At 43.6% G+C, this 23935-nt stretch overlaps 1 protein-coding gene across 1 annotated transcript; it reads right to left on the bottom strand.

Moving 5' to 3' along the window:
• Positions 1 to 2392: 2392 nt before the first annotated feature.
• Positions 2393 to 22749, bottom strand: TMBIM6 (transmembrane BAX inhibitor motif containing 6). The gene is made up of 10 exons (XM_037136371.2): positions 22641 to 22749; positions 13850 to 13937; positions 13340 to 13448; positions 10342 to 10462; positions 8614 to 8662; positions 8410 to 8507; positions 8132 to 8211; positions 7560 to 7660; positions 5728 to 5803; positions 2393 to 4398 (listed from the first exon to the last, which is right to left on the bottom strand). Exons 2-10 carry the CDS (start codon positions 13903 to 13905, stop codon positions 4375 to 4377), a joined length of 714 nt encoding a protein of 237 aa, XP_036992266.1. The 5' UTR covers positions 13906 to 13937; positions 22641 to 22749; the 3' UTR covers positions 2393 to 4374.
• Positions 22750 to 23935: the final 1186 nt, after the last annotated feature.

The following is a 23935-nucleotide window of genomic DNA, read 5'->3' as shown; positions in this document are numbered from 1 at the left end:
TGACTGTCATTGCCTACGCTCACTATGTCATCCAAACTTTACAAAATAGCTTCTTCATCTATCAGCTGGACTGTTTTTATAGAAAGAAACTTTCACTTACTTTTTGATTGTACAGTTAATACAGAAAAGTACAGTTAATACAGAAAAGGAAGGCTAAATGCTTATTTCCCTTTATCAACAAATACTCAGAAGTGACCAGTTTATTGCATCCTCCAGAGCTGATGGGTAAGATATTTTTAAAACAGCATCATGAATTTAAAAATATTTGATTTCAATCCGTTGCACTTAGACTTCTTGTAGTGCTGAAAAATCCCATCTCCAGCCAGTGGGAGCCTCTTTAGGTCAGCCTCTGAGTCCTTGTGGATTAACTAGTCTGCTTTGATTGGTTCATCTTGTATGTTTCCTGTGCCAGCTTTTAAGGACCATTTATCCCAGGAGCTCTGGTTCCTTTTAGTGGGTAGTGAGAGAGACCACAGTTTGGGCATTAAGAGTATAATTGCCTTCCAACTGGCTCCTTCCCCAGGTTATTCTCCAGTCACCTGATGTGAAGTGCAGATCTGACCACTCACTCCCTTGCCCAATGCCCTTCAGTGCGGTTTCCCTCAAGACAAAGCCAGCACCTCAGCATGGAAAACAGGCTCAGCTTGTTTTATTGAGCTTCACAGAAGCTGTTTGTCATTGTTTTTTTAAAAATATCAACTCAAAGGCAAGACCCTCCATCAGCAACAAGATTACAACTCACTTCATTGTGATACTTGCTGTATTGTGGTCATCCGGGAAAATCCCTCGGCGCCCCTGACTGTGCCGTGGGGGCCCTCAGCTCACCCCTCCCTCCCATTGCCTACCCGTCTTCTCAAACTTGACAACCCAGCAAAACCTTCTTTTGCCACCCTAGCACCCTCTGAACCATGCTGCTGTGCCTTTTCATACTGATTCTTTGGCCTGGAAATACCATCACCTGTTTCACTTTGACTCAGTCTTTGAGATTGAGCCCTATTGAGCACAGCTGTCATCTCCAAAACTCTCTTCCCTGAACCACCAGATCAGGCTAAATGTCTTGCACGGTTGTCTCGTGGCCCACCACGCTTGCCCATGTAAGCACACAGCGCCTTCCTGCAGCTCTCCTGCCCTCGGCTGTAACTAAGGTGCCCGTCTATCCCCAGCGTGGAGATGCCCCATCTGATAAGCTGCTGAGACAGGACTCTTTTCGCCCAACTCAAGAGGTCCTTCCACTTCAGCACCAATGCTTCCTCACTCTAACTCAGGTCTGCAGGTCTGCTCTGCCTGGAGTTTTATGAATCCCTTCTGCTTAACAATTGGTGGGCTTGTTGGGGAAAACACTAAAAGGTTGCAGATTGGTGGTGGGGAGATTTTGCCCAAACCAGCTCACACAGCCCCCTCCTCCTGGGTGGGAACTGGAGCCAAAATGTAGGGCAGGACAGCACCCACCTCAGCGTTGCCCAAGTGATGAGCTGGAGCTCGACAGGGCGCCTGGGTTCTTCCCAGACATGCAGCTGCCGCTGCCTGCTGGCGTGACTCTGGAAGCTACTGACCCTATGTAGTAAATACCACTTTCTTAGGCTATTGGGAATATTAAAACCTGCAAAGCACTTTTGTGTAGTGCCTGGTATGTTGTGAACACTATGTTGCACCTTTGTCTTACCCTCCACCTCAAACAGAAGGCAGTACGAGGCTAAAACTAGTTCTTGTTTTAAAGAACCTGACGTTTCTGAGGCAGGAGAGTGAGAAAAGATGCTTTAGGCACACCTTCTAAGTTGGGGAAAGTGGTGATCCTCAGCTGGGATGGGGGCATGCACAGTCTAAAGACGTTTGTCAACTGGAAGTAACCTAGGTGACCGGTCAGGTAACAGCCAAACCCTAACAGGAAGCTCTGTGGCCACAGCAAACATGACAAGCAGAGGGCAATTGTGCCAAAACAGAAGAGCCAGGTTGCAACCCAAACCCTGGTTTATAATCTCATCCATCAACAAGGCTGCTCTTTGCAGAGGATTCCTACCACCTACAATGGAGCCTGGCCACAACAGCCCCACCAAATGAGTGGGTTGTACCTTTTTTCCATTATACACCCCCAAACTCCAGAGCCTACTTGTACACTGGAACCAAGTACACGTGCTGTTACCACAACCCACCTACAATAAAGGCTGGGAAGGGGGAGGCCCAGAAAAAGGCCCAGGGCGTGTATCAGACAGAAAAAAATTCCCAACCTTGGCGGCAAGCTGGGGCTACAGAAAGCGTGCCTACGTGGGGTGCCTGCTTCTTCCTACTCACACCCAGAGCACAGAATCTCATCCCACTCAGCTTCTGTTACGAAGCCCCTCAAACCCCACCATGTGCAGCTATAGCCTTGAATTTGAAATACGATGACACCAGGAAAGGTTAAGGAATTTTCTTTATTATTATTATTATTTTTTTTACAAATTAAGACTATGTAGATTTCATATATTTCTGATCAAAAACACCTTCTTCTTCACAGTATGTTAGAGAACGCAGCCTGAGCTTAAAAGCAGGGAACTAGAAAAGAAAGTGATAATTACAGTGATTACTGTTTTAAAAACCTGTTAGACATTTTCTTTAAAAGTAATTTTTTTGTATCTCATCATTCTTGGCACTGTTTCTAAAGAAAAACTCCTTTAACCCAAGCAAAAAAAAAAAAAGCACAAGAGGTGGAGTTTGGCTTCGAGAGATGGAACTGGGATTCCCAGGCCTAACAAAGAATCAACAAACGCAGGGCATTGTAAAGGGGGGTGTTAGTGGGAAGGGGGTCCTAGCACGTTTTCAAGCCAGAAGCTGGAGGCAGCAGCTCAGAGGGCAGCACCTCTGGGGCAGTGAGCCATCCAGGTGGCACACCACTCAGGAACCACAACCTGGGAACAAATCTTTTCCCGAGATGGTGCACTGCAAATCAGTAGTCACTGGGTCAAACTGTGTGCTGGGTGCAAACAGGCAGAGCCAAAAACGGTGTCCTATGGGCAGTACCCTTTCCGTGGCTGTCCCCCCTTCACTGCAGCCCTGTGAGTAGCCAGAGCCACAGGTGCTACCAAGCACCATCCATCTGGGCCAGCTGACTGTGCAGCCCATGGAGGAGCTGGTGGTCCCCACCAGCACTACTCTCCCTCCATTTGCAACCACAAAGCTGCAGAGAATTCGGTATCTTGCAGGCTTGGTCACCTGGACCCTGCCAGGAAGGCTGCAGAATTACAGAGAACAGGTGTAGAGCCAAAACTAAAATGCATGTATAAAATAAACATTTATTTCCTGCCCCAAGTTTCAGGCTTGACAATAACTACTATCAGGAAGGACATTACCAGATGGGAGATAACAAAAATGCACCAAAGGACAGGTGTGAATGCTGCCCCACAAGCCATCACAGCCCCGTACTGTTGATCTGAACAAAGAACCACTCAGTAGAGATTTTGTCCCAACAAGTTTGTCTGGCAGGATTAGTTACAATTACCAGTCAGAGGCTTGGCCATTCTCTTCCCCTGATCTTCCTCTCCGGGATGTTTAATCACAGCCACCTGGTAGGGGCCACTCAGTAACTTAGGTGATAACCAATAAAAAATAAAGACATGGGGAAATCTGGGAATTCTAGGCTCTACCATGCCATACACCATCAGCCTTTTTTTTTTTTAAGTGCCAACAAGAATTAGTCTTCCCTTTGGGCTGAACCACTCCCACCCCAGGGATGGCAGGCAGGCGGATTCCGTGAGGGTCAGACACGAGACAGGAAAGAGTAGGGAGGAGAACACATACAGATCCACATTCCTTTTGTGATGGCGAAGCAGACAGTGTTTGTCAGACTAGCAGCCACTTGGGCAGCTCGGAAGCAAAGCGCCCACCAGAAGAGGCTCTTCCTTTCCTCTGTGGGGCTGACAGCTCAGACAGACTAAGCCTGCATAACGACAGGACCAGCAAACTTCTTTCCAAAGGAAAACACCGCCTGCGCCGCAGGGACTGTGCACCGACCAACCAGCACCGAGGAAGGGCCGAGGCGCCTCTACCCAGCAATGCAGATCCACCCGGCGCAGCCTGGTCCCAAAGCAGCCTCCTGGCGTCGTCTCCCTGTGCGGCCTCACTCATCACGATGGACTGGCTGCCTCAGCAGAGAAAGAAGCTAGGGATGGGGATGAGAGAAAAGAATGGGGAAGAACTCTAGGAATACGAAGCCAAACTCCAAACTTGTTCTGCTAATCAGTTTTTTGATCAAAAAATTCAAAATAGAGAAAACCACAAAGTACAAAAGCTTTTCTGATGCTTTTCATTATCAGAGATCACACCACGTGTAATGTGTGCAGAGAGAAAAGGAGGGGGTGGAGGGAGAGGAAGCCGAACGGAAAAGGCTGGGTGGTCATTTTACTTCTTCTCTTTCTTCTGGTCCTGGAAATGGAGAAAAATTACCCAATTAATTTTTGGCATCAGACATTCAACTAAAACTCAAGTGAGCCAACACCTGGCTGCCTTTCATTAGGACTGGACGGGGTCAGGACAGTAACAGGAAGAAATGCTCCTCTCGTGCAGCAGGAACTGAACCCTGACCACCTCCCACGGGTGGCCTCCAAGTTGCCGACAGACTTGAGAATTAACTTCAAGTAACTGTCCCACCCCCACTCCAAGAGCACCCAGGCGGGATGCCCGACCACCCTTGGCTACTCACAACCACTGCAGCCCAGCCACTGAAAGCTTCTGTCTGGCAGTCTACCCTAAAATAACTAAACAAAAGGTCAAGGCCAAGGCCAAGGCAACTAACTTTCCATCAGGCCTCGGAAGGAAGCATAGCTGTGCATAAACCAATGTTCAGAAACATTCCAACCCTAGGGGAACCCTTCAGTCCATCTCAGGTGGAAGCCCAGTGTATCTAACAAGTGAAAGTTGAGTTGCTTTCACTGAACTGGGACACCTGTTTGGTGCTCAGTCCAGTTGTGGCACAGACCAGAGAGCCACCAAACCCACCTAGTCACCTGCTTCTACCACCACTGCACGGAGTCTTGCTCCATAGTAAGGACTGTAAGAAAAGCTGCTGGGTTCATCTGTTCCCCTGCTGCGGAGTGGACTAAGTGTGACACTCACTAACCATACACAGAGAAGGCTTCTCTGGGGTGGGGGGAGTAAGACCAACTAAGGGCCCTGGCTGGTGTGGCTCAGTGGACTGAGTGCTGGCCTGTGAACCAAAGGGTCATTGGTTCGATTCCCAGTCAGGGCACATGCCTGGGTTGCAGGCCAGGTCCCCAGTAGAGGGTGCTCAAGAGGCAACCACACATTGATGTTTTGGTTTTTCTCCCTCCCTTCTCCTCTCTAAAAAAGAAATAAAGTCTTAAAAAAAAAAAAAAAAAGCCCAACAAATGGATAAATTGGCCTACTTCTGAAATATATTTACAAAAGTTTGTTGCCATTATACAAATCTAGCATATTCTTTTTTGAATCATAACTATCTTTATAAGCCTTTAAATTCTTCATAGAGCAGACTATTTGTTGACCCTGAAGTTTTCCCTTTGATACTAATCTTCAGGATTAGTTGTTTTTTTTTTAAAGAGTTGGTTTTACTTGTTCCTTTTTCTCCATCAGCTAAAGACCTCCGGTTACTACTTCTGACTCAACGCCTCACTACCCCCGCACCTACACAGCGTGTAGCGAGTTTTCAGATTTGAAGCATACAAGGTGCTGAGTTCAGGAGCCATGCTCCCATCTCTGGGCAATGGGCTGACTAACCTTCTCATTCAAAGCCAGGATCATCATGAGTTTTCTGAAGAGAGTGACGAAGTCCAAGAAGAGGTCAATGCAGTGCCTGAAAGAGAAGCAATGACAGACTGCCCTTCCTCCTTTCCCTCCTTTCTGGTTAGAGGTGCAAACCAGAAAGCTCCCACCCATGAACTGGCTTCACCAACACCCCACCACCAACTAAGGAAGTAAATTGTGTCGGAAATCCCTTCAACTCAATGAAACCATGTATTGGGTTGGCCAAAAAAATCCGTTACGTTTATTCCATAAAAACAAGACACATTTTTCATTTTCACCAATAACTTTATCAATTTGGGTATTTTGAGTATGTAGCTATCTCCCACTACTGGCTTCTAGGGGTAGAGACCAGGGTGCTGCTAGACGTCTTCCAATGCATAAGACAGCCCCACAGCAAAGAGTTATTTGGCCAAAATGTGGATAGTACCAAGAAATTTCACAAAGCACTTTTGATGCGTTCAATCATTTTTACCTTTCTTGAAATAATAAAGCATAATCCACCAGAAATGTGTATTTTCTTCCATCTTCAATATTAAAACAGCTGCACAAAAATTCACCAATTTTGATTTTTTTTAATGCACGCTGACATGACAGCTGTCACAATACAATCTAACAAAATTGTTTCAAATGAAAACACAACTAAGCACTACTAGAGTCATCGTACAGAAAAAACTAAATGAGCTTTTTGGCCAACCCACAGCATAGAGAAAAGAGAAACTGGGCTTTAGACTCTGCAGAGGTCTAACTCTGAACCCTACCTGATCTACCTACCACTAACTGAGAGGATTTCAGCATGAAAAAATACATATATTTAAAAAATTGTATGTATATTTTCTAACTGTTAAAGACTTAAAGAACACAAAGGTATAAAGAATAAAAGGTGAAAAGTCCTTTTTCTTCTCCTTTGCCTACAGGTAACCATTATGAAAAGTATGGATACCATATTTTGCTGTGTATAATACACACTTTTTGCCCAAATTCTTAAGGGAAAATAAGGAAGGATATGTGCATTAGGTATGGGTAGTACCTAAAATACCTTGTATCTGGTTCTTGTGTTTTATAATTATCTGTTACATAAAATTTCTTATACCATAGCATGTTCAAAAATAAGTGCTAAAATTCCTTTATAATACAAAAAACAAGTATCTGAATATAAATAAATCATTGAATTTAAAAAATTGAAATAAAATATTATTTTCTTACTGAAAGTTCAGGCCAAAAACATGGGTGCTCATTATACACAGAAACACATTATACATGGCAAAATACGGTTTTAAATATATATTAGTAGTACCATTTTTAAAAATCTGATGTTCTTTGCCCTGGTTGGTGTAGCTCAGTAGATTGAGTGCTGGCCTGCAAACTGAAGGGTCACTGGTTCAATTCCCAATCGGGGCACATGCCTAGATTATGGGCCAGGTCCCCAGTTGGGGGCGTGCGAGAGGCAACTGATCCGTGTATTTCTAGCACATCAGTGTTTCTCTCCCTATCTTTCTCCCTCCCCTCCCCTCTCTATAAATAAATAAATAAAATCTTTAAAAACAAAAAAACACCTTGTTTTTCAGGAAGTGACAGAAACTATGCTATTTGGTGCTTAGTGCCAGAACCATGGGTCCTCCCCCACCCCCCACCCCGAGGCCTGAACACATTAAGTTCAGCTAGTGCTACCTGAGCTACTCTTACCCCCACCAACACAGACAGAAAGGTGGGCTAGGGAACGGACTGTCCCTGGGCTTCAGAAAAGAGTAGAGTGGAGTAGTAAGCCTCACTCTTCATTCCTGTTAAAGATCAGTTTTCACACTCACCAGATATAGTCCTTATCTCCATTTTCAGCCTTTTCAATAATGAGTTGAGTATCAAAAAGGACAAAGCCACACATGACCAGCAGCCCCAAGTACAGGTTTGCCTAACAGAAGAACGAGATGAGATCACCACACGGCACACGACATAGAGAGAAAAGCCACACTTCTCTCTGGTTCTTGGCCACTCGAAAGTACATCAAATGCTAACCCCACTGACACTGACGTTCATGGGAACTGAACCTATGGTGACAATCGCCTTACCTCTCTCAGCACAATTCTATACTGATTTCTTTTTTTTTTTTTTTAGTTACTAGAAGAGATCCAGTCATTTAAACCAGGAGCTGCTGCTGGACTGGCCTTAGAAAAATGATCTCCGGGCAAACCAGCTACTCCTTTAGTCTGGACTTTTACCCACAGAAGGCTCCATCCTAGGAGGATTAGTGGGGAAGCTTCAAGGGCACTGCCCAACAAAGGCAAGCATTCTGGAGGATTCTTGGTCTATCTTGCTTCAGGGTTAAGCAAGAAAAACAAGTGTGAGGCAAAGGGCCGCTGGAGAGCTGTATGCAAAGTCTCACCTGGAGAAGCCAAATGGATCCAAAGAACAGGTTCCCCAGGGAAGACAAAAGCATCAGACTCATGGCTGACATCAAGGTACCTGTAACAGGTGACAAAAAGCATCTTGAGAGAGGCCAAAGTAAAACAACCCTGCTATAGCCACTCTTTGTGTCCCCCATGAAAAGAAAGCTTCCCACTGCAACCCCACAGCCACAAGCGGTCGGGGTGAGGGGAACAGTCCGAGTGAGAATCCTGGCTACAGTGGAGACCCTCTCCGGGCTCTCCGGGCCACACTTACCCCCCAAAAAGAGGTAACTACGGCGCCTGGCGTAGAGCGCGCTGAGGGTGAAGCAGGTGAAGATCATCGCTGTGCCTATGAAGGCCGTGGGGAGGATGCTGTTAAGGAAAAGACTGTTAGACCGAGGACTACAGCAATACGGTCTGTGTTTAGAAGGTACATTCGTAAAGGTAGAGGGACTTAAGACACTACTGAAATAGTTACCTGGGGTTGATGTCAATGCACAACTCCAGAGCAGGGCCCAGGCCAACTCCTGGAAAACAAAGAGCCCAGAACACATCACTACGCTCGACTCTGGAAGAGAACCCTTGTCCAAAAGCTGATCATTAATAGCACGGGCAATGCTCCTGCTCCCAAAACAAACAAATGTGGACTAAAGTAAATCTCCCCATTCTCCTTGTTTTCAACAACACTTCAACGAAGTTATTTATTTATTCAGAGCTGCAAAATCGCCCTGTCAGCTGAATACCACTGACAACCCCCAGAAGGACAAATGACACAGGCTTGCCAGTTTGAGCTAAACCATTACTCTGAGGAGGAGTGATGTAATGTGGGCCAGCACAGGAATTAAAGGGTTAAGAGTAAAGCAGAGCCTTGTGGCCGGCAATCTCAAAGTCCGCAGGACTGGCTCTGCAGCAAAGCCAAAGCCAGACCAGTTCTGCGGGTGGTCTGTGCCAGCGAGAGGCCGCACGGCAACCTGTTCCGGCTACGGCACTTCCTCCACCCTGGTTCCTCTTTCTCCTTGGACTCCACCCTGTAATGCCTTTGGAAAATAGCATTTACTGATCTAAAAATCTTAATCTCTAAATCCCGCCATTCTTCAATTTCTTCAACATGGCGTAGATTAGACTCACTCAGACTGAGCTGTACTAAATCAAATGTTGCTTTACAAGTATTTTTACTGTGTAGCTTTAGTCTGGTTTTCTTTCATGACAACTTTAGAAGTGCTTTTATTAAAAAAATCATTATATTAAAAAAAATCACTTTATTTTTATTGTTGACACTATAAGAGATGCCCTCATATCCTCCCCACCACTGCCCCTCCACTGGCCTCCCCTTCCCACTGGCCGTCTGTCACTACACTGTTGTCTGTGTGTACATATCACACATAATGATCTTTTTGCTAATCCCCTCACCCTCTTTTATCCGGCTCCCTCTCCCCCGAGAGCTGTCAATCTCTACATATCCGTATCTGTTTCTATTCTGTTCATTAGGTTCTACATGTAAGTGAGATCATATAGTACTCGTCTTTCTCTGACTAACTTATTTCACTTAGCACAGTAATCTCCAGGCCCACCCATGCTGTGGCAAAAGGTTAAGATTTCCTCCTTTTTTATGGTCACACAGCAGTCCACTGTGTGAACGCACCACAGCTTTCGTATCTACTCATCTACTGACGGGCACTTGGGCTGCTTCCAGATCTTGGACATTGTAGACACTATTGTAGAAGTGCTGCGCTTTTCGTTTTGTTCTTGACAATCAGCAAAAGGCCCTGTGCGATGCATTTCAATGTATGGCTTTAATTAATTGCCTGCAGGTTTCAGAACAGATGGCTGATTCTACCACAGTTGCCAGTGTGAGTCCAACTAAGTTAGGTTCTTAGGCCTTGTTTAGTCCCATGTCTACCAGTAACAAGTTATCCTACCTAAGCTCTTAAACCTCACTCATTCGAGTACAAGAATGCTTATTTTTGGACACAAAAGTAATCACCAGTCACAAAGTGCTTATCCTCCATGTGGGGAAGTGACATGCACCTACACGAACTAAGAAAGCAGTACAAGGCAAAATACATTCAAATATAAAACTGGACGGTAAGTGTGCCAGTTGGGGTAAATCAGAATAAACACAAATCTCAGAACCTACTCTGAAGTGATATTAAAAAATACAGTCTTCACCCCCAGCCCCGCAAATTAGACCAATCCCTTAACACACCTGTAAGGAAAGCAAATCCAACAAGAAGCCCCAGTCTCTTCTGCTCGGTCTCGCGGCTGTGTGGTGTGGCCATCAGCCAGATCATCAATCCCAGGGAGCCCAGGGCAGACAGCAGGCCAGCCTGTCAGATCCAGAATCAGAACTGACTTTCAAATTTATCCTGCAGGAGACTTCATAGAGTCAAAGTCATCTGAACTGCCTAGTATTTGCTTCTAGCCTGGAGGCAGTGGAAGAGGCAGTGTGGGCTGAAGAGAGAAGCCAGAAGCCTTGAAGGACAGGGCCCTGGTGGACACCAGAGGCTGTTCTGGCCTGGGTGGTCCATGAATCACAACTACGCTAGTCAAACCTCAGGTTTTGCCCACGAAATAGGCAAAAATGAACCACAGGGACAAGTGCTGAAAATACATTCCAACCTGCAGAACAAGTAGAAATGTCCCCTTTGTGATCACTTTTAAATATACGCAAATACATATACAGAGAAAAAAGACTGAGAGAGGGTGTTAGAGACGACGTGTTTAAGTCCTACCCCCAAATATGATGGTGTTCAGAGGTAGGGTCTTTGGAACGTGATTAGGTCCTAAGGGTGGAGCCTTCAAGAAGGGATCAGTGCCCTTATCTTACAAAAAGGGAACCCCGAGAGCCCCGTTGTCCCTTTCACCATGTGAGGACACAGCAAGAACACGGCTGTTTACAACGAAACAGGAAGTGGACCCTCACCACACAACACATCTCCTGGAGCTTTGATCTTGGACTTCCTAGCTTCTAAAACTGTAAGAACACAGTTTGTTGTTACCCTGACCAGTGTGGCTCAGTTGGTTGGGCCTCATTCCACAGAGCAAAAGGTCATGGGTTTAATTTCCAGTCAGGGCACCTACCTGGGCTGGGGGTTCAATTCCTGGTTGGGGTGCATATAAGAGGCACCTGATCACTGTTTCTCTCCCTCTCCTTCTCCCTGCCTTCCCCTCTCTAAAATATAAATAAGTGATATCTTAAAAAACAATAGTAACTCTTTGTTATTTAAGCCAATGGTCCCCACCTTTTTGCCACCAGGGACCAGTTTCGTGGAAGACGGGGGTCAGGGGGAGCTCAGGTGGGGATTGGTGGGGGTGGTGGGGACACAGCAGGCAAAGCTCAGGCGAGCCTGGGGTTGGGGGCCGCTGGGGACCCGGCCCGTGACATTGTGTTGCAGCAGCCTGACAGGACTGAGACCAAGGGCTATCATCACAATGTGTGTAGCTACTTCTGGGTAATAGGGTTACAGTTTCATATCTACTTATCCTTAGTCTGTTATCTGAATTCTCGACAGTGAACATGCCTCAGTTTTGTAAGCAAAAAAAAAAAAGTCTTATAAAGCAAGTGGGAAAAAGCTATGGGCATTTAAAAAGAAAGAAACCCTTCAGGACATAGACACAGAAGTTCCTTCCATCCTTTAAAGGTATATAGTCCATTCTCGTGGGACATCGGTGATTAGGTTTTCATGAACCCCCCACTACAACATTTTCATCAACTGATCAACACATAACCTTTGATACATTCGTCAATTCATTCACAGTGAGCTCGCAGCCACAGCACTGTAACTCACGCCAGAACAAAGTTTACCTAACGCACATTCTCTCCATAACGACCCTTAGTCTTCTCACGATTAGGAACATTGAGAACACTTGAGCACTATGCTTGGAGCCATTTTAAACAGCAAAATTATCAACAAGAACGCCAAAAATGCAGCACTAAATGGACCATAAAAAGGACTACTGTTTATAGCTTGAGAGCTGGAAACACGGCCACATGTTGTCTTGTTCAACCTCAGCTGGAACATGGGTGCGATGGGCAACTCACATCTGCCTGCTGCTCTGGGTACAATGGCATGTCTGCAAAAGTACTGACCTCAGAGTTACAAACAGATTTTAGCAAGGAGGTATATTCACAAATACGAAATTCATAAATAATGAGGACGACTTTATTTTACATGACTTAAAAAGGCCACTCTGGCCTGAAAGGTAGAGTATATTTTAATCTAAATTCAAGGGATCGCCCTGGCTGGTGTGGCTCAGTGGACTGAGCGCCAGACTGCGAACCAAAAGGTCACCAGTTCCGTTCCCAGTCAGGGCACACACCTAGGTTGCGGGCCGGGTCCCCAGCTAGGGGTGTGTGAGAGGCAACTGATCCGACCAGTTATCTCTCTCAACACATTGATGTTTCTCTCCCTCTCTCCAAAAATAAGTAAAGTCTTAAATTCGAGGGATCGAAGTCCTATCCTCTGAGTATCTAGAGTAATTTTCCACACAATCCCTGCAAGGAAATGCCTGAGCACAGGGACAGCTCTCCACAGCGCCGATGCCCACCAGGCACGCCTCTGTACTTACACTACAGAGGACGCTCTACTAGGGACCAGTCTTGGCTAGTGAGAACTTTAAACTTACTGATTACTCCTCAACGGTCCCTTCTAATCCTGCTGAAGAAACCCAAACTCTCCCTCCTCATGGGAAATTAAGTTATTAGAGGGGTTTCACTCAACCATGCCGATGTAAGTGTACCAGAGACCCAAACAGGTCCAATCCCGAAAGGCTTCAACCCGCCCCTCCTGATAATTAATCACACAATCAGTGTTTCACATCCATGTACTGGAGTCATTTCTGTACATGCACATCCATGTACAGTCATTCACACAAAAAAGAGAAGCAGGAGGGAAAGAGAAAAAGGCTACTGTGGAGAACACCAGCATGCACGTTACGCCTCCGCTCGGTGGGCGGGGGTCTTGCACACCAGCGACACAGTTAAGAATTCCAAAGCTGAACATTTCAGCACCGAGAGAAGGCGGAGTCGCCAGAAAATTTAAAGAGCTCTACATGTCCTCAATATTCACTGGCTGGCTTTGGCTGAGTTCAGATGTTAAACTTCTCAAAAGGATTAAGGAGAGGTATAGGCTTGTACCACCCTGAGCTGGTTTCTTCCAATTATGAATTGTACAATAGCAACTAGGAGAAAAAACTGCTCTTACCTGAATGAAATGAGTGACCACATGGACATAGGCCCCCGCAGCTGCCACAAACATACATAGGGCAAAACTGGCGTAGACCTTCTTCAGGTGCTGCTGTGTCGAGGGGGTTCTGGGAAAGAACGTGAGTAACAGCCATCAAACTCATCCAGGGCCAATCCAAACTCATCTCAGCTAAGAATCATTTCCCTCTCTTCTCCTTCCCAGGGGTTACGTGAAAGTTATGTTACAATTTAAAAAGGAATGTTTTGAACATAGGTTGACTAACAGAGACTATTAAATGCTGGGGAAGAGCCCAAAATCCATAATTATGAACAATCTGCACCGAAACTAAAGTGGTGAAATGACTTTCCACTGACCACACAGCAGTCCCTAGAATCTGGTGCTTATTGTACCCTCAGAATTCTAGCAAAGTCAATGTCAGTCTATAGACACAAAATTTAACAAACCAGGAAAAGAAAACATATGAAAGGAAGAGCAGTAAGAAACTGTAGTCAAGGTCCACACACTTACATATGGGAAAATTTTAAGAGCGTGTCAAAGTTGATCTTCCGATCAAATATATTCATGATGCCAGAGTCTGTGGGATGCGGCCTTCACACTGTAGAATAAAGAGTAAAATGAAGAAAGGTTATTTTAAAGGTACTAACACAGACAAAAAAACAACTTTCTTATAAAAAATACAAGTTTGGAAAAATGAAAGTATTTACAATTCCACTGTTCTAACACAACCATTTTTATTTTTATGTATTTCCTTCTAGAATACACTTGTAATCATAATGAGCCATTTTAAAGGGGGACAGAAGAAATGACCCACCCTCTTCTCCCCTGAGGTATTTCATTACTGGAATTTAATTTCTATTCTTTTCAGAAGGCAATCTGCCCCTTTAAAAGACCATTTTCTGCCCTGGCTGGTAAGCTCAGTGGATTGAGCACTGGCCTGCAAACCAAATGGTCCTGGTTTGATTCTCAGTCAGGGCAGATGCCTGGGTTGCAGGCCAGGTCCTCAGTAGAGGGTGCTCAAGAGGCAACCACACATGGATATTTCTCTTCTCTCTCTTTCTCCCTCCCTTCCCCTGTCTAAAAATAAATAAAATCTTTAAAAATAAAATAAAAGACCACTTTCTCTGAGAAATTCTCAGTTAGCAATCTAGTTAAAGGAACCCAGTCACTGGAACAGAAAGAGATTTGATGTCACTGTTTCAAGATGCCACAGAACTCCCTCAGCAATGGTACAGAACTTCAAAGACTAAAAAGAAAAAAGAAAAACTATAAAGGTCTGCAATAGGACTTGCACTTTAAAAATATACCTGTAGAAACTTTCTACCGAATACATTTTAGAACTGAACTACAAAAAGAGATTCATAATTTTAAAAAGAGGAAAATTCCTACCTCCATGAAAAAGAAAATTGTGCAAAAAGACTTTTTTTTAAAACATAATTTCAGAACCTTTCCTACAAAAGACTTGGTGTAGTACAAAGAATTCCTCTATACCCATCACTGAGACTAAATTACTATTTCTCCGTATTTGCTTTATCCTCTCTCTACATATAGCAATATGTAGACTTTTTTTTGCCATGCAGATACAATGCCCCTTACCTATAAATACTTTAGAGTGTATATCCTAAAAATGATGATCAAAATCAGGAAATTAACGATGATACAATTCTATCATCTGATGTACAGACCTTACTCAGATCTTGCCAACTGTCCCAAAGGGCATTAAAAAAAAACCCCTAAACTATACCCAGATCTCATTACCCATCAATACCATAAAGTCAGGCTCTTAAGTTTTGCTCCCTTCCCTATCTCACATGCAACCCTAAACAAACATGCTCAATCTATAGAACTAAACATCTAATCAAGCTCTTTCACCTTTGCTAGGTATAAATCTTCCAGATTCTTATTAGAGACATAAGGCCCAATCCTCTTCAAATTTACCCAAAAAGGGGGGGGTGTGACACACTAAAACTACTCACACCCATTCTCATCAGCACTTAACCTAATACTCAGCAAAATTCATCTGGACAAGCAAACCAATTTCCTGAGGGATCCTGGGCCTGCGGAAAGATACCAGCCTTAGAGTTCAAAATTTTACCACTTGTTTCCTGAGGCTCTCTCACAAATGAAACAATTAAAACGGCCAGCTTGCTTTCTCTGATTTCCACTTTCCTTTCCCACTATTCCCACTCACCTTAATTCTTTTGTTAGTTCTGTTCTGAAGAACAGATATGTTAAGAAGAGGCAGAACCTACTAATGCTGATGCTCTCATCTCTAAGTCTCAGGGCTCCAGGTCCTCTTGACCCAGATGGTGCAATTATTGCAGGCTGTTGCGCTGCCAGCCACAGCCTTCCACAGCCATGATGAGTACATCCTCCAGAGAGTATGCTTACAGGATGGCAGAATCCAGCACCTGGAAAGTGTCTGTAAGGCTTCCATTAACGCCCCTAATGACATCCCTAGACAGAACTTGCAACAGCACTGAAGCAACCTTTAGAGCCAAGTTTCTCTGAATTCTCAACAACCTGAAGTATCTCTTGTTTCCAATGTCAAGAGTTAAAAAAGGAGGGGGTGGGAATAAATACTCAGATACCTAGGGGACTGACAGTCAGGGGCAACACTCTGTAACCAGACCCCACCAAGGAGAAACTTAGGAGGGGAGAGTGGCCGCAGCCCCTCAGTCACAGCTCGCTCTTTCACATTCCCTAGGGGGTCACGACTGCGCCTTTCCAGGGCTCTTACAAGTGCTGATGGAAAAGCCATCAAAGGTTGTGAGGGAAAGGAGGGAGCTGTCAAATAGGAATTTCTCCGTGATTTAATAGTGGCTTGTAGTTTAAAACCATAAAAAATAAAATAAAACCAGTTTTCCAACATTACTACCTATTTTAACATTTAAGTGAAAAATGTAACTACCAAAATTTCTAGATGTAAAGATACACAGCAATTTTAAAAAGCAATAGCTTTAAGGGGGAAAAAATAAGTGTAATACAGTATACAGATTTAAAACGACATGATATACATATCACATCTTTTCCGAAATGTTAAAAAAGTATGAGGGGGAAAAGTTGGTGTTAGAATCAAAGAAATACAACAATTTGCTCTAAGTCTGTACCAAACAGATAAGAACTAAGGTGCAGATAAGTAATGAGATAAAAGAAGTGTTCTTACCAAAAGTGCTCTCAGTCCCAGGAAGAGCATTTAAAACCATTGACCAAGTAGCTCAGCTAACATCCAGAGGGACCCCACAGTTAGTGAAAATCTTTGTTTTAAAAAAAGTATCTTAAAATGATAAAATATTAAAATTCCATTACGTGTATTTTACCACAATTAAGAAAAAATGTACATTACTTGTTGTTCAAAATTTCCTTAATGCACAGTCCCAACACACATCGAAGCCCATTACAAAACACCCCAGCATTGGTCTGCCTTACCCTGAATAATCTCAACTAGTACACAAGTCTAGAAATTCTATATTCAACTAATTGTAAAACAGGGAGGTGGGATTATTCACACAGAACACAATGAGGACAGTGCCTTCTGGACTCCTGGGAAATTTGCCCGCCCTACATTTATAAATGACAGGTAAATGTTCAGGTGTTAACTATAGCCAAATTCCTTTAATTTGGTCCAGAGCCTCATTTTAAGCCTTCATCATTCTTAGGAGAGCAAGAACCCCAAACTTGTCAGAATCTGTCCAAATCTGTCGTGCAGATACTGCTCAAGCAGTTGGAAGTGTCACCATTCTGTGGTTCCCCAGGTCAGCCGCCTCTGCCAGAACCACCCCAAAAAACAAACAAAAAAACAAAGGACTTCTCCCTTCAAAACCCCTCCTACTTAACACAGCTTTAATCAAGAAATGAAACACAAACAGGAGACATATGTACAGGCAGCAAAAGTATGTATTCACCAACCAAAATGCAACATTAATTGAAGTGAAAACTAAAGCAAAGGTCTGCAGTCGCCTAGATGTCCCTCAGGGATAGGAAAGTCATGCTTATCAGCCTTCCTCAGAAGAGACAATTCTGATAAACATCAGACCCATCTGACATGGTCTACTAAACCCTGAAGGAAGGATATAAAAGATAGGTCTTTCATTAATAAGCCTATCCTGTTGCCATTCCGGGTATTATCAACTATGCATGAGGAAACAGATATTCTTATCTATGTCTGAGGTCTTCTTAAATCCACTAATTTGTTCTAGGTCTCTTCCTTACCCTTGTCCTAAAATGAAAAGATTATTATAAAGGGCCAGGTCTTACATTAAAAACATTCTCTGCTATCTTATTGCAATACCTATTGAGTACAGTGCTTATGAATCATGGTCAAAAGCTATGCAGAATGGCCCTGACCTGACCAATGAGACTCAGTTTGTTGGGCACTGTCCCACAAAGTGAAAGGTCACAGTTCAATTTCCAGTCAGGGCACAGGCCTGGGTTCTGGGCCTGCTACCCTGATCCAGGTACACACAAGGGGCAACCAATGGATGTTTCTCTCTCATATCGATGTTTTTCTCCTTCTCTTTCTCCCTCCCTTTCCCTTTCTCTAAGAATAAATACATAAGATCTTTTCAAAGTTTAAAAAGAAAGCTGTGCAAAACAGAAACAATCATGCATTAAAAAAAAAAAAATCCTTGCCTTTGAAAAAGCCTGCTGACTGCTGGAGCCAGGAGAGCAGATGCCTCAAGCAGGTACAATTTAACATGACACCAGCAAGTCAAAGAAGCACTGCTCACACATCTAATTAAACATTTAGTTTGTGAACTGTGGTTCTTCATGCCCACTGTAGTAATCTGACCATCTTGAATTCTGATCCCTCACATCTGGAAGGGACCAAATTGATATTTAAAAGAGAAAAAAGAAATCCCATGTGTTTTGTTTTGTTTTTTTAAAGGAGGCAACAGGAGCATTTGTAATTTTTTAGTTCCTCCCACTGAATGGTTTTCAGAATCTGTACAGCCATGTCCTTAAACATAGTAGTTAAAAGCATAACCTGCTGCACTTGAGTCTGACCAGTACTTCCTTAGCTGTATGACATGCAAAAAATTTCTGGCACTTAGCCTCACTGTGCTTCAGTTACCTCATTTGTAAAGAGTAAATATACAGGGTCCAGCAGATGTCACATCTGCTTGAGTGTGGTTGGCAGGGTAATAATGTGGGTGTAACAGTTTATAGTTTTAATTTGAACATTTCACCTAAATGTCATATGGTATGCTTGAGTGTGTTATTGTTATGTAACAGAATTACATTTATGATTCTGTAATAAAAAAAGGGGTGTTACTTGTGCCAGACCCTGTATATTACCTACTTCACAGGGTTGAGGATTAAGTGATATAACACAAATAAAGTGCTTGGAATAGTGTTCATACATAAGACTGACTCAGTATGTTAACCATTCCTGTTACTAAAGTAAATACAATGGAACCTCAGTTCTTGAAAATTCATTCTAGAAAGCTGTCCAAGAAGTGACTTGTTTGAAAACCGAATCTCCTTAAAAAAAAAAAAAGATTGTATTTATTTATTTTTTAGAAAGAGAGGAAGGGAGGGTGAAAGAAAAGGGAGAGAAATGTCAATTGTGGTTGCCTCTCGCATGCCCCCCACTGGGGACCTGGCCTGTAACCCAGGCATGTGCTCTGACTGGGAATCGACACGTGCACTTTGGTTCACAGGCTAGTGCTCAGTCCACTGAGCCATTCCAGCCAGGGCCAAATCTCCTTTTTTAGTCACCTGAGAGACACATGACTGATCATACAGGTATCAATAATGAAAGGACAATTAAGTACAGAATCAAGACCCAAAGTTCTGTTAGACAACCAAGACATTTTTTCCATGAATAACTTGGTCGAGGACCAAAATGGTCGAGGACCAAAATGTTCAAGAACTGAAATTTGACTGTACTCATTACTCTCAAGTCCTCGGTGTATACTTATCCCTTTTTAAAGCCTAGTTTTAGGTCCTGGCTGGTGTAGCTCAGTGGATTGAACATTGGCTGCAAACCGAAGTGTCACCAGTTCGATTCCCAGTCAGGGCACATGCCTGGGTTTTGGGCCAGGTCCCCAGGAGGGGGCATGTGATAGGAACCACACATTGATGTTTCTCTCCCTCTCTTTGTCCCACCCTTCCCCTCTTTCTAAAAATAAACAAAATCTAAAAAAAAAGTTGGTCTATTTGCTTTAAGAAATTCCACTTCAACTAGGACTGGACTTTGCTTGCTCTAGATCTTCATCATACATGTCTCAGCTGCACCACCCCCCCTATCCAATTTGGGCCAAAATCCCTGGATTAGCTAACACTGAATCCTGTCTCTCTAGGGGACTGCCTCAGAACCATACCAGTGCTTGGAGTTGAAATGCCTATTGCCCTCAATATATTATTTTTTTGTACCAAATTTTGACACAACTAAATCTCCCTCTCTATGACCACAACTGTTGACAGACACTTAATCATAAGAAAGCCCCAATGTCCTAAATACATAATCATCTTCTAATATAAACTAGTAATCCCCCCCCAGTTAACACCATATTTAGCCCAAATGAAAGCAGGCATAGATTAGGACAAACTGCACCTACAATCCTCACCCATGAAGCTCTTTTTTCAATTGTTTTAGATTCTAGTTAATTGTAACAAAACTTCTCTCACACATTTGGTTTTAAGCATATTCAGAGCAGAGCTTGCATATGAATCAGGCTGCAAGCCCCCACACTTCAAGGCCCAACCAAGGGTCTCCTGACCCTAATGGGATGTAAATATACATCCCATTGTCTATCTGATCAAAGATGTTATAATTTTTTTGGGGGGGAGGGTATAAGGGGATTAAGTGATAAAGGAAAAAATACGATAAAAATTAATTTTTTTTAAAAAAAGAACGTTATAACCTCAAATCAACATTCCCCAGCTGGCTGAGAGGGAGACCTGCCTTGAGCGGTCAACTTAAGTGTTCCTAACAGCCAGCCTAACCTCTACAGTCCTCTCCTTGGTTTGAATGTCTTTGGAAAATGAAAATGTGCATAAAAACCATTCCATGAAATCTGATTAGAAGCTCTGGGGGAACAAAACACAGTTGAGTGGAAGACATTTCCACCAGCTTCTACAACCAAGTCAAAGTAGCAAAGGATAATTTAGAAGATTGAGCATCAAGGGAATATTCAGTGTCTTCCCAGGAGAGATTAATACTCTTGTGGTAGTTTATGAAATAAAGTGAAACTCTTCAGGCCAGCAACAGCATCTCCTATAATTCCACTGACTCCATTTATATAAAATTTTATAACTTTCATATACAGTGTTTTATATACATTATCCCCTTTGATCTTCACACCAATAGATGAGGGAAGAGCAAGAATATTTAGTCCCACTTTAAAGATTAAAAACAAAGTTCAAAAAGGCAGTGTAATAGTGGCACAAACACTGGATTTAGTCACAAGTCCTACTATTTTCTAACACATAACTTTAGGAAAATCATTTTACCTATGGTCCTCTAGGTTTCCTCACTGGTAACATAAGGATAAGGAATACCCGCTCTACCAAGCTTATTGAACGCCAATAAGAATCTGTGTGAAATCCTTCTAAAGTGAAAAATGGACATTAGTATCAACTAGACCAACATCAGAAGTCAAAAATATGCAAACAGCAGAGCCAGAATCAGGTTAGGAGTCTTCTGACCTCTGAAGTGCGGTGCCCTTTCTACTAGTACACCCTACAGTAGAAAATCAAGTCATTAAGTTCCACCCATAGATCAAGGGAAATCGTTTTTTAAGTTAACTTATGCTGATTCCTATTACACTTTCTGTATTTTTGGGCATTTCTACGATAAGCATGAACTATATCCATAACAGGAAAAACTACAGAAATGCTGGCTATATGGGTTAATTTTGTCTTTCCTACTGTTTAGGAGCAAGGCTTCAGTCACATCAACAGTAGAGAAGGAAAGAAAGCAGGTACTAAGCCATGTTTCCACAACAAGATGCATAATTTAAGAAGGAAACTGAATCTAAATTACAAATTGCATTTCTCAAGAATTGAACTATTCTGTCCCCCGCCGGAAAACTGCAGAACCTAAACTTCAACACAGTAATATTCAAAAGAGGAATAAGAAAACATCAAAGAAAGTAGATTTAATTATTACAGAAGTAAGTGCGTTTACAAAAGCCATAAGAAATGTGGTGGTGCGAATAGAAAAACCTGTCTTCAACTGAATTCTTAAACTGCACATTCTACCAAAAGATAAAACAAAAATAAATAAGTAACTAGAAAAGCCTATTCTCCATTAACCTTTAACCTTAAAAAATCCTTGTGTTTCAGGCACAGTCAGCTCTTCTACTGGGTTACACATTCATAAGTTAACTATTGTTAAAACAGTGTCTCAAGTTCAGAGAGGTTTTTGCCCTTGTTTCGGATGGGCAACGCAACCGGGGCTGGCACAGAATAGCAATTCCACACTTACTACACAAAAATACCACAGCCTAATTATCACAACTTCAGCAAGCAGGCTCCAGGGGAAGGGGGGGGGGGGAAGCCTAATGCCACCGCCTTTCCCAATCGGACTTTGAGAAAGTCGCCCACAAGGTTCAGGACTAAATATAACCAGGCCACCTCACCTGTCGAAGGTAACCAATCAAACCAGAGCGGGGCTGCCCTGTAGGACTGGATAGCCAAGCCAAGCCCAGTCTCTCCACACCTCCCGCTTCTGCTGTTGGCTTGCACGTAACTGAGGAGCCTCGCGTGTCACAGAGTGTGACATCACCCGCCCCGCCGTGACAGGGCGGCTTGCCTGACCAGGCCCTTCACCAGACCCGGCCTCAGGCACTCACCCGGAGGCTCCGAGGCGGAACAGTGATCGGTCAGGTCCCGCAGGGGTGCACAAACCCGAGAGGTTTCGCTTTCATTCCCCTCGGAAGGAAGGGGTGGGGGACGTGCCCTAAATTCCAGATGGGCCTGGGCCAGGGAGCCCCTGCATCTATTCTCGGTGGAGCAAGAGGGTCGCAGATTGGGAGTAAGGGGGGGGGGGGGAGAAGCTAAAAAGGGTCTTCACTAGCGCTCCCGCGAAGAGTGGGTGCCTGAACGCCCCACAAAACCGGGCTGACTTGCTCCCCCGCCCCCACCCCAGGCTGCTGTATAGCTGCGCGTGCGCAGTATCAGTTCCTCGTTTCCCTTCCCCGCCCAGCCCTCCGGAGTCCGTAGCAGAGGGGCTTTTCTCACGGGGTCCAGTCTGTCCGGAAATGGAGACGACTCCCAACCTCGTCCACACAATAAGTAGTAACCCCCTTTCGTTCTCCATTGCCGGCTTGCGCAATCCTAGTTTCACACGTACCTTCTCAATCGCCTCTTCGGAGCCCACAAAGCTCTTTAAACACCGGATATGCTTCTGACTCTTCCAAGGTCCGCTTCAGACTCTTTATCCTGAGTCCGCCCCTCCAAGGAAGCCCCGCCCCCGGTCATTTTAAGGCCATCCCTCATTGGCCGTTGGCTGCCCGTCCGCCCTTCCTTTGACTGTATATCTATAAACTTGGGCAGCTCACTTCAGAGCCATTCGCTAATGTCTTTGTCAATCAAGTCCCTAGCCAACAACCGGCGTTGTAGAAAAGGTCTCCGCGTTGTTCACCTATAGTAAGGATGGATTGCTGTCCAAGGATGGATGGGCTGGCTGTAGTGAAGGAAGTGGAGAAGGGCAGGACCCACGCAAGACACAGACCTGGCCAAATAATGGAACCCTTATGACGCGTGATGGAATAGCGCTGTAAAGTCCGAGAATTCTAGTTTCAGGCTTTTTATGAAATGTTAAAGAAGGAAAAAGATTCAGAAAACTACTCTCACAAAAGCCAACTTGCTGTGAATCTAGTGGAGCTTAAACTACAGAGCATCTTTGAATCCACAGGCCTAATAAAATGGTTGTTTTATACCACCAAATTTGGAGTCTCGTAGATAACTGAAATAGTGTTCTTTCCACAAAACAATAAGAGACCCCCCAAAAAAAAGAGAAACCAAAATCAACATAAGTATGGACAAAGGGTGTAAATAGGCAATTCACTGCCTATTGGCCCAAGGGCCAATAAACATGAAAAAATTCTCACTAGTAACTAGAAAAATACAAATTGAAACAACAGTATAGCATTTCACACAGGATTGGCGAAATCAAAAAGTCTGACAACTCCAGTATTGGTGAAGAAGTGGAAAAACAGGAAATCATACTCTATTGGTGTAATGAAAAACTGGCATAAACACTTTGCATAGCAATTTAACAAGTTAAAATGAACATACCCTCATATTTTATAGGTATGTATTTTCATACATATGTATGAGAATATAATCCTAGCTAAGTAGCTCAGTTGATTAGAGCATGGTCCTGATACACCAAGGTTGCTGGGTTGATCCCCGGTCAGGGCAGAAAATATATACCCAAGGCTGTTCGTTGCAGCATTTTTGGAAATAATAAATTAGAAGCATGATATATTTATACCATATTTTCTCAATAGGGGCAAAGTCAACAAGGATAACAGGAAAATTGGTTTTTAGAGGTACCAAAAATTTTACATGTGGTTTGTAGTAGTGACCCTCCAAACCTTATTCCTTAGTTTTTAATTTCTCTTGTTGGGAGAAATTAACATT

The sequence above is a fragment of the Artibeus jamaicensis genome, unplaced genomic scaffold (assembly GCF_021234435.1).
Source record: "Artibeus jamaicensis isolate MK-2021 breed Jamaican fruit bat unplaced genomic scaffold, CSHL_Jam_final contig_233, whole genome shotgun sequence".
In the NCBI taxonomy this organism is placed as follows: Eukaryota; Metazoa; Chordata; class Mammalia; order Chiroptera; family Phyllostomidae; genus Artibeus; species Artibeus jamaicensis.
This window is presented reverse-complemented; position numbering and strand designations above follow the sequence as displayed.

Excerpts from the sequence above, each read along its gene's own strand:
- TMBIM6 (XM_037136371.2), bottom strand. The coding sequence starts at position 13,905 with ATGAATATATTTGATCGGAAGATCAACTTTGACACGCTCTTAAAATTT. Across the intron at positions 10,463-13,339 it reads TGGTCACTCATTTCATTCAG|GCTGGCCTGCTGTCTGCCCT; the intron begins GTAAGAGCAGTT and ends TGGATCTGACAG. Across the intron at positions 8,508-8,613 it reads TGCATTGACATCAACCCCAG|CATCCTCCCCACGGCCTTCA; the intron begins GTAACTATTTCA and ends TTTCCTTAACAG.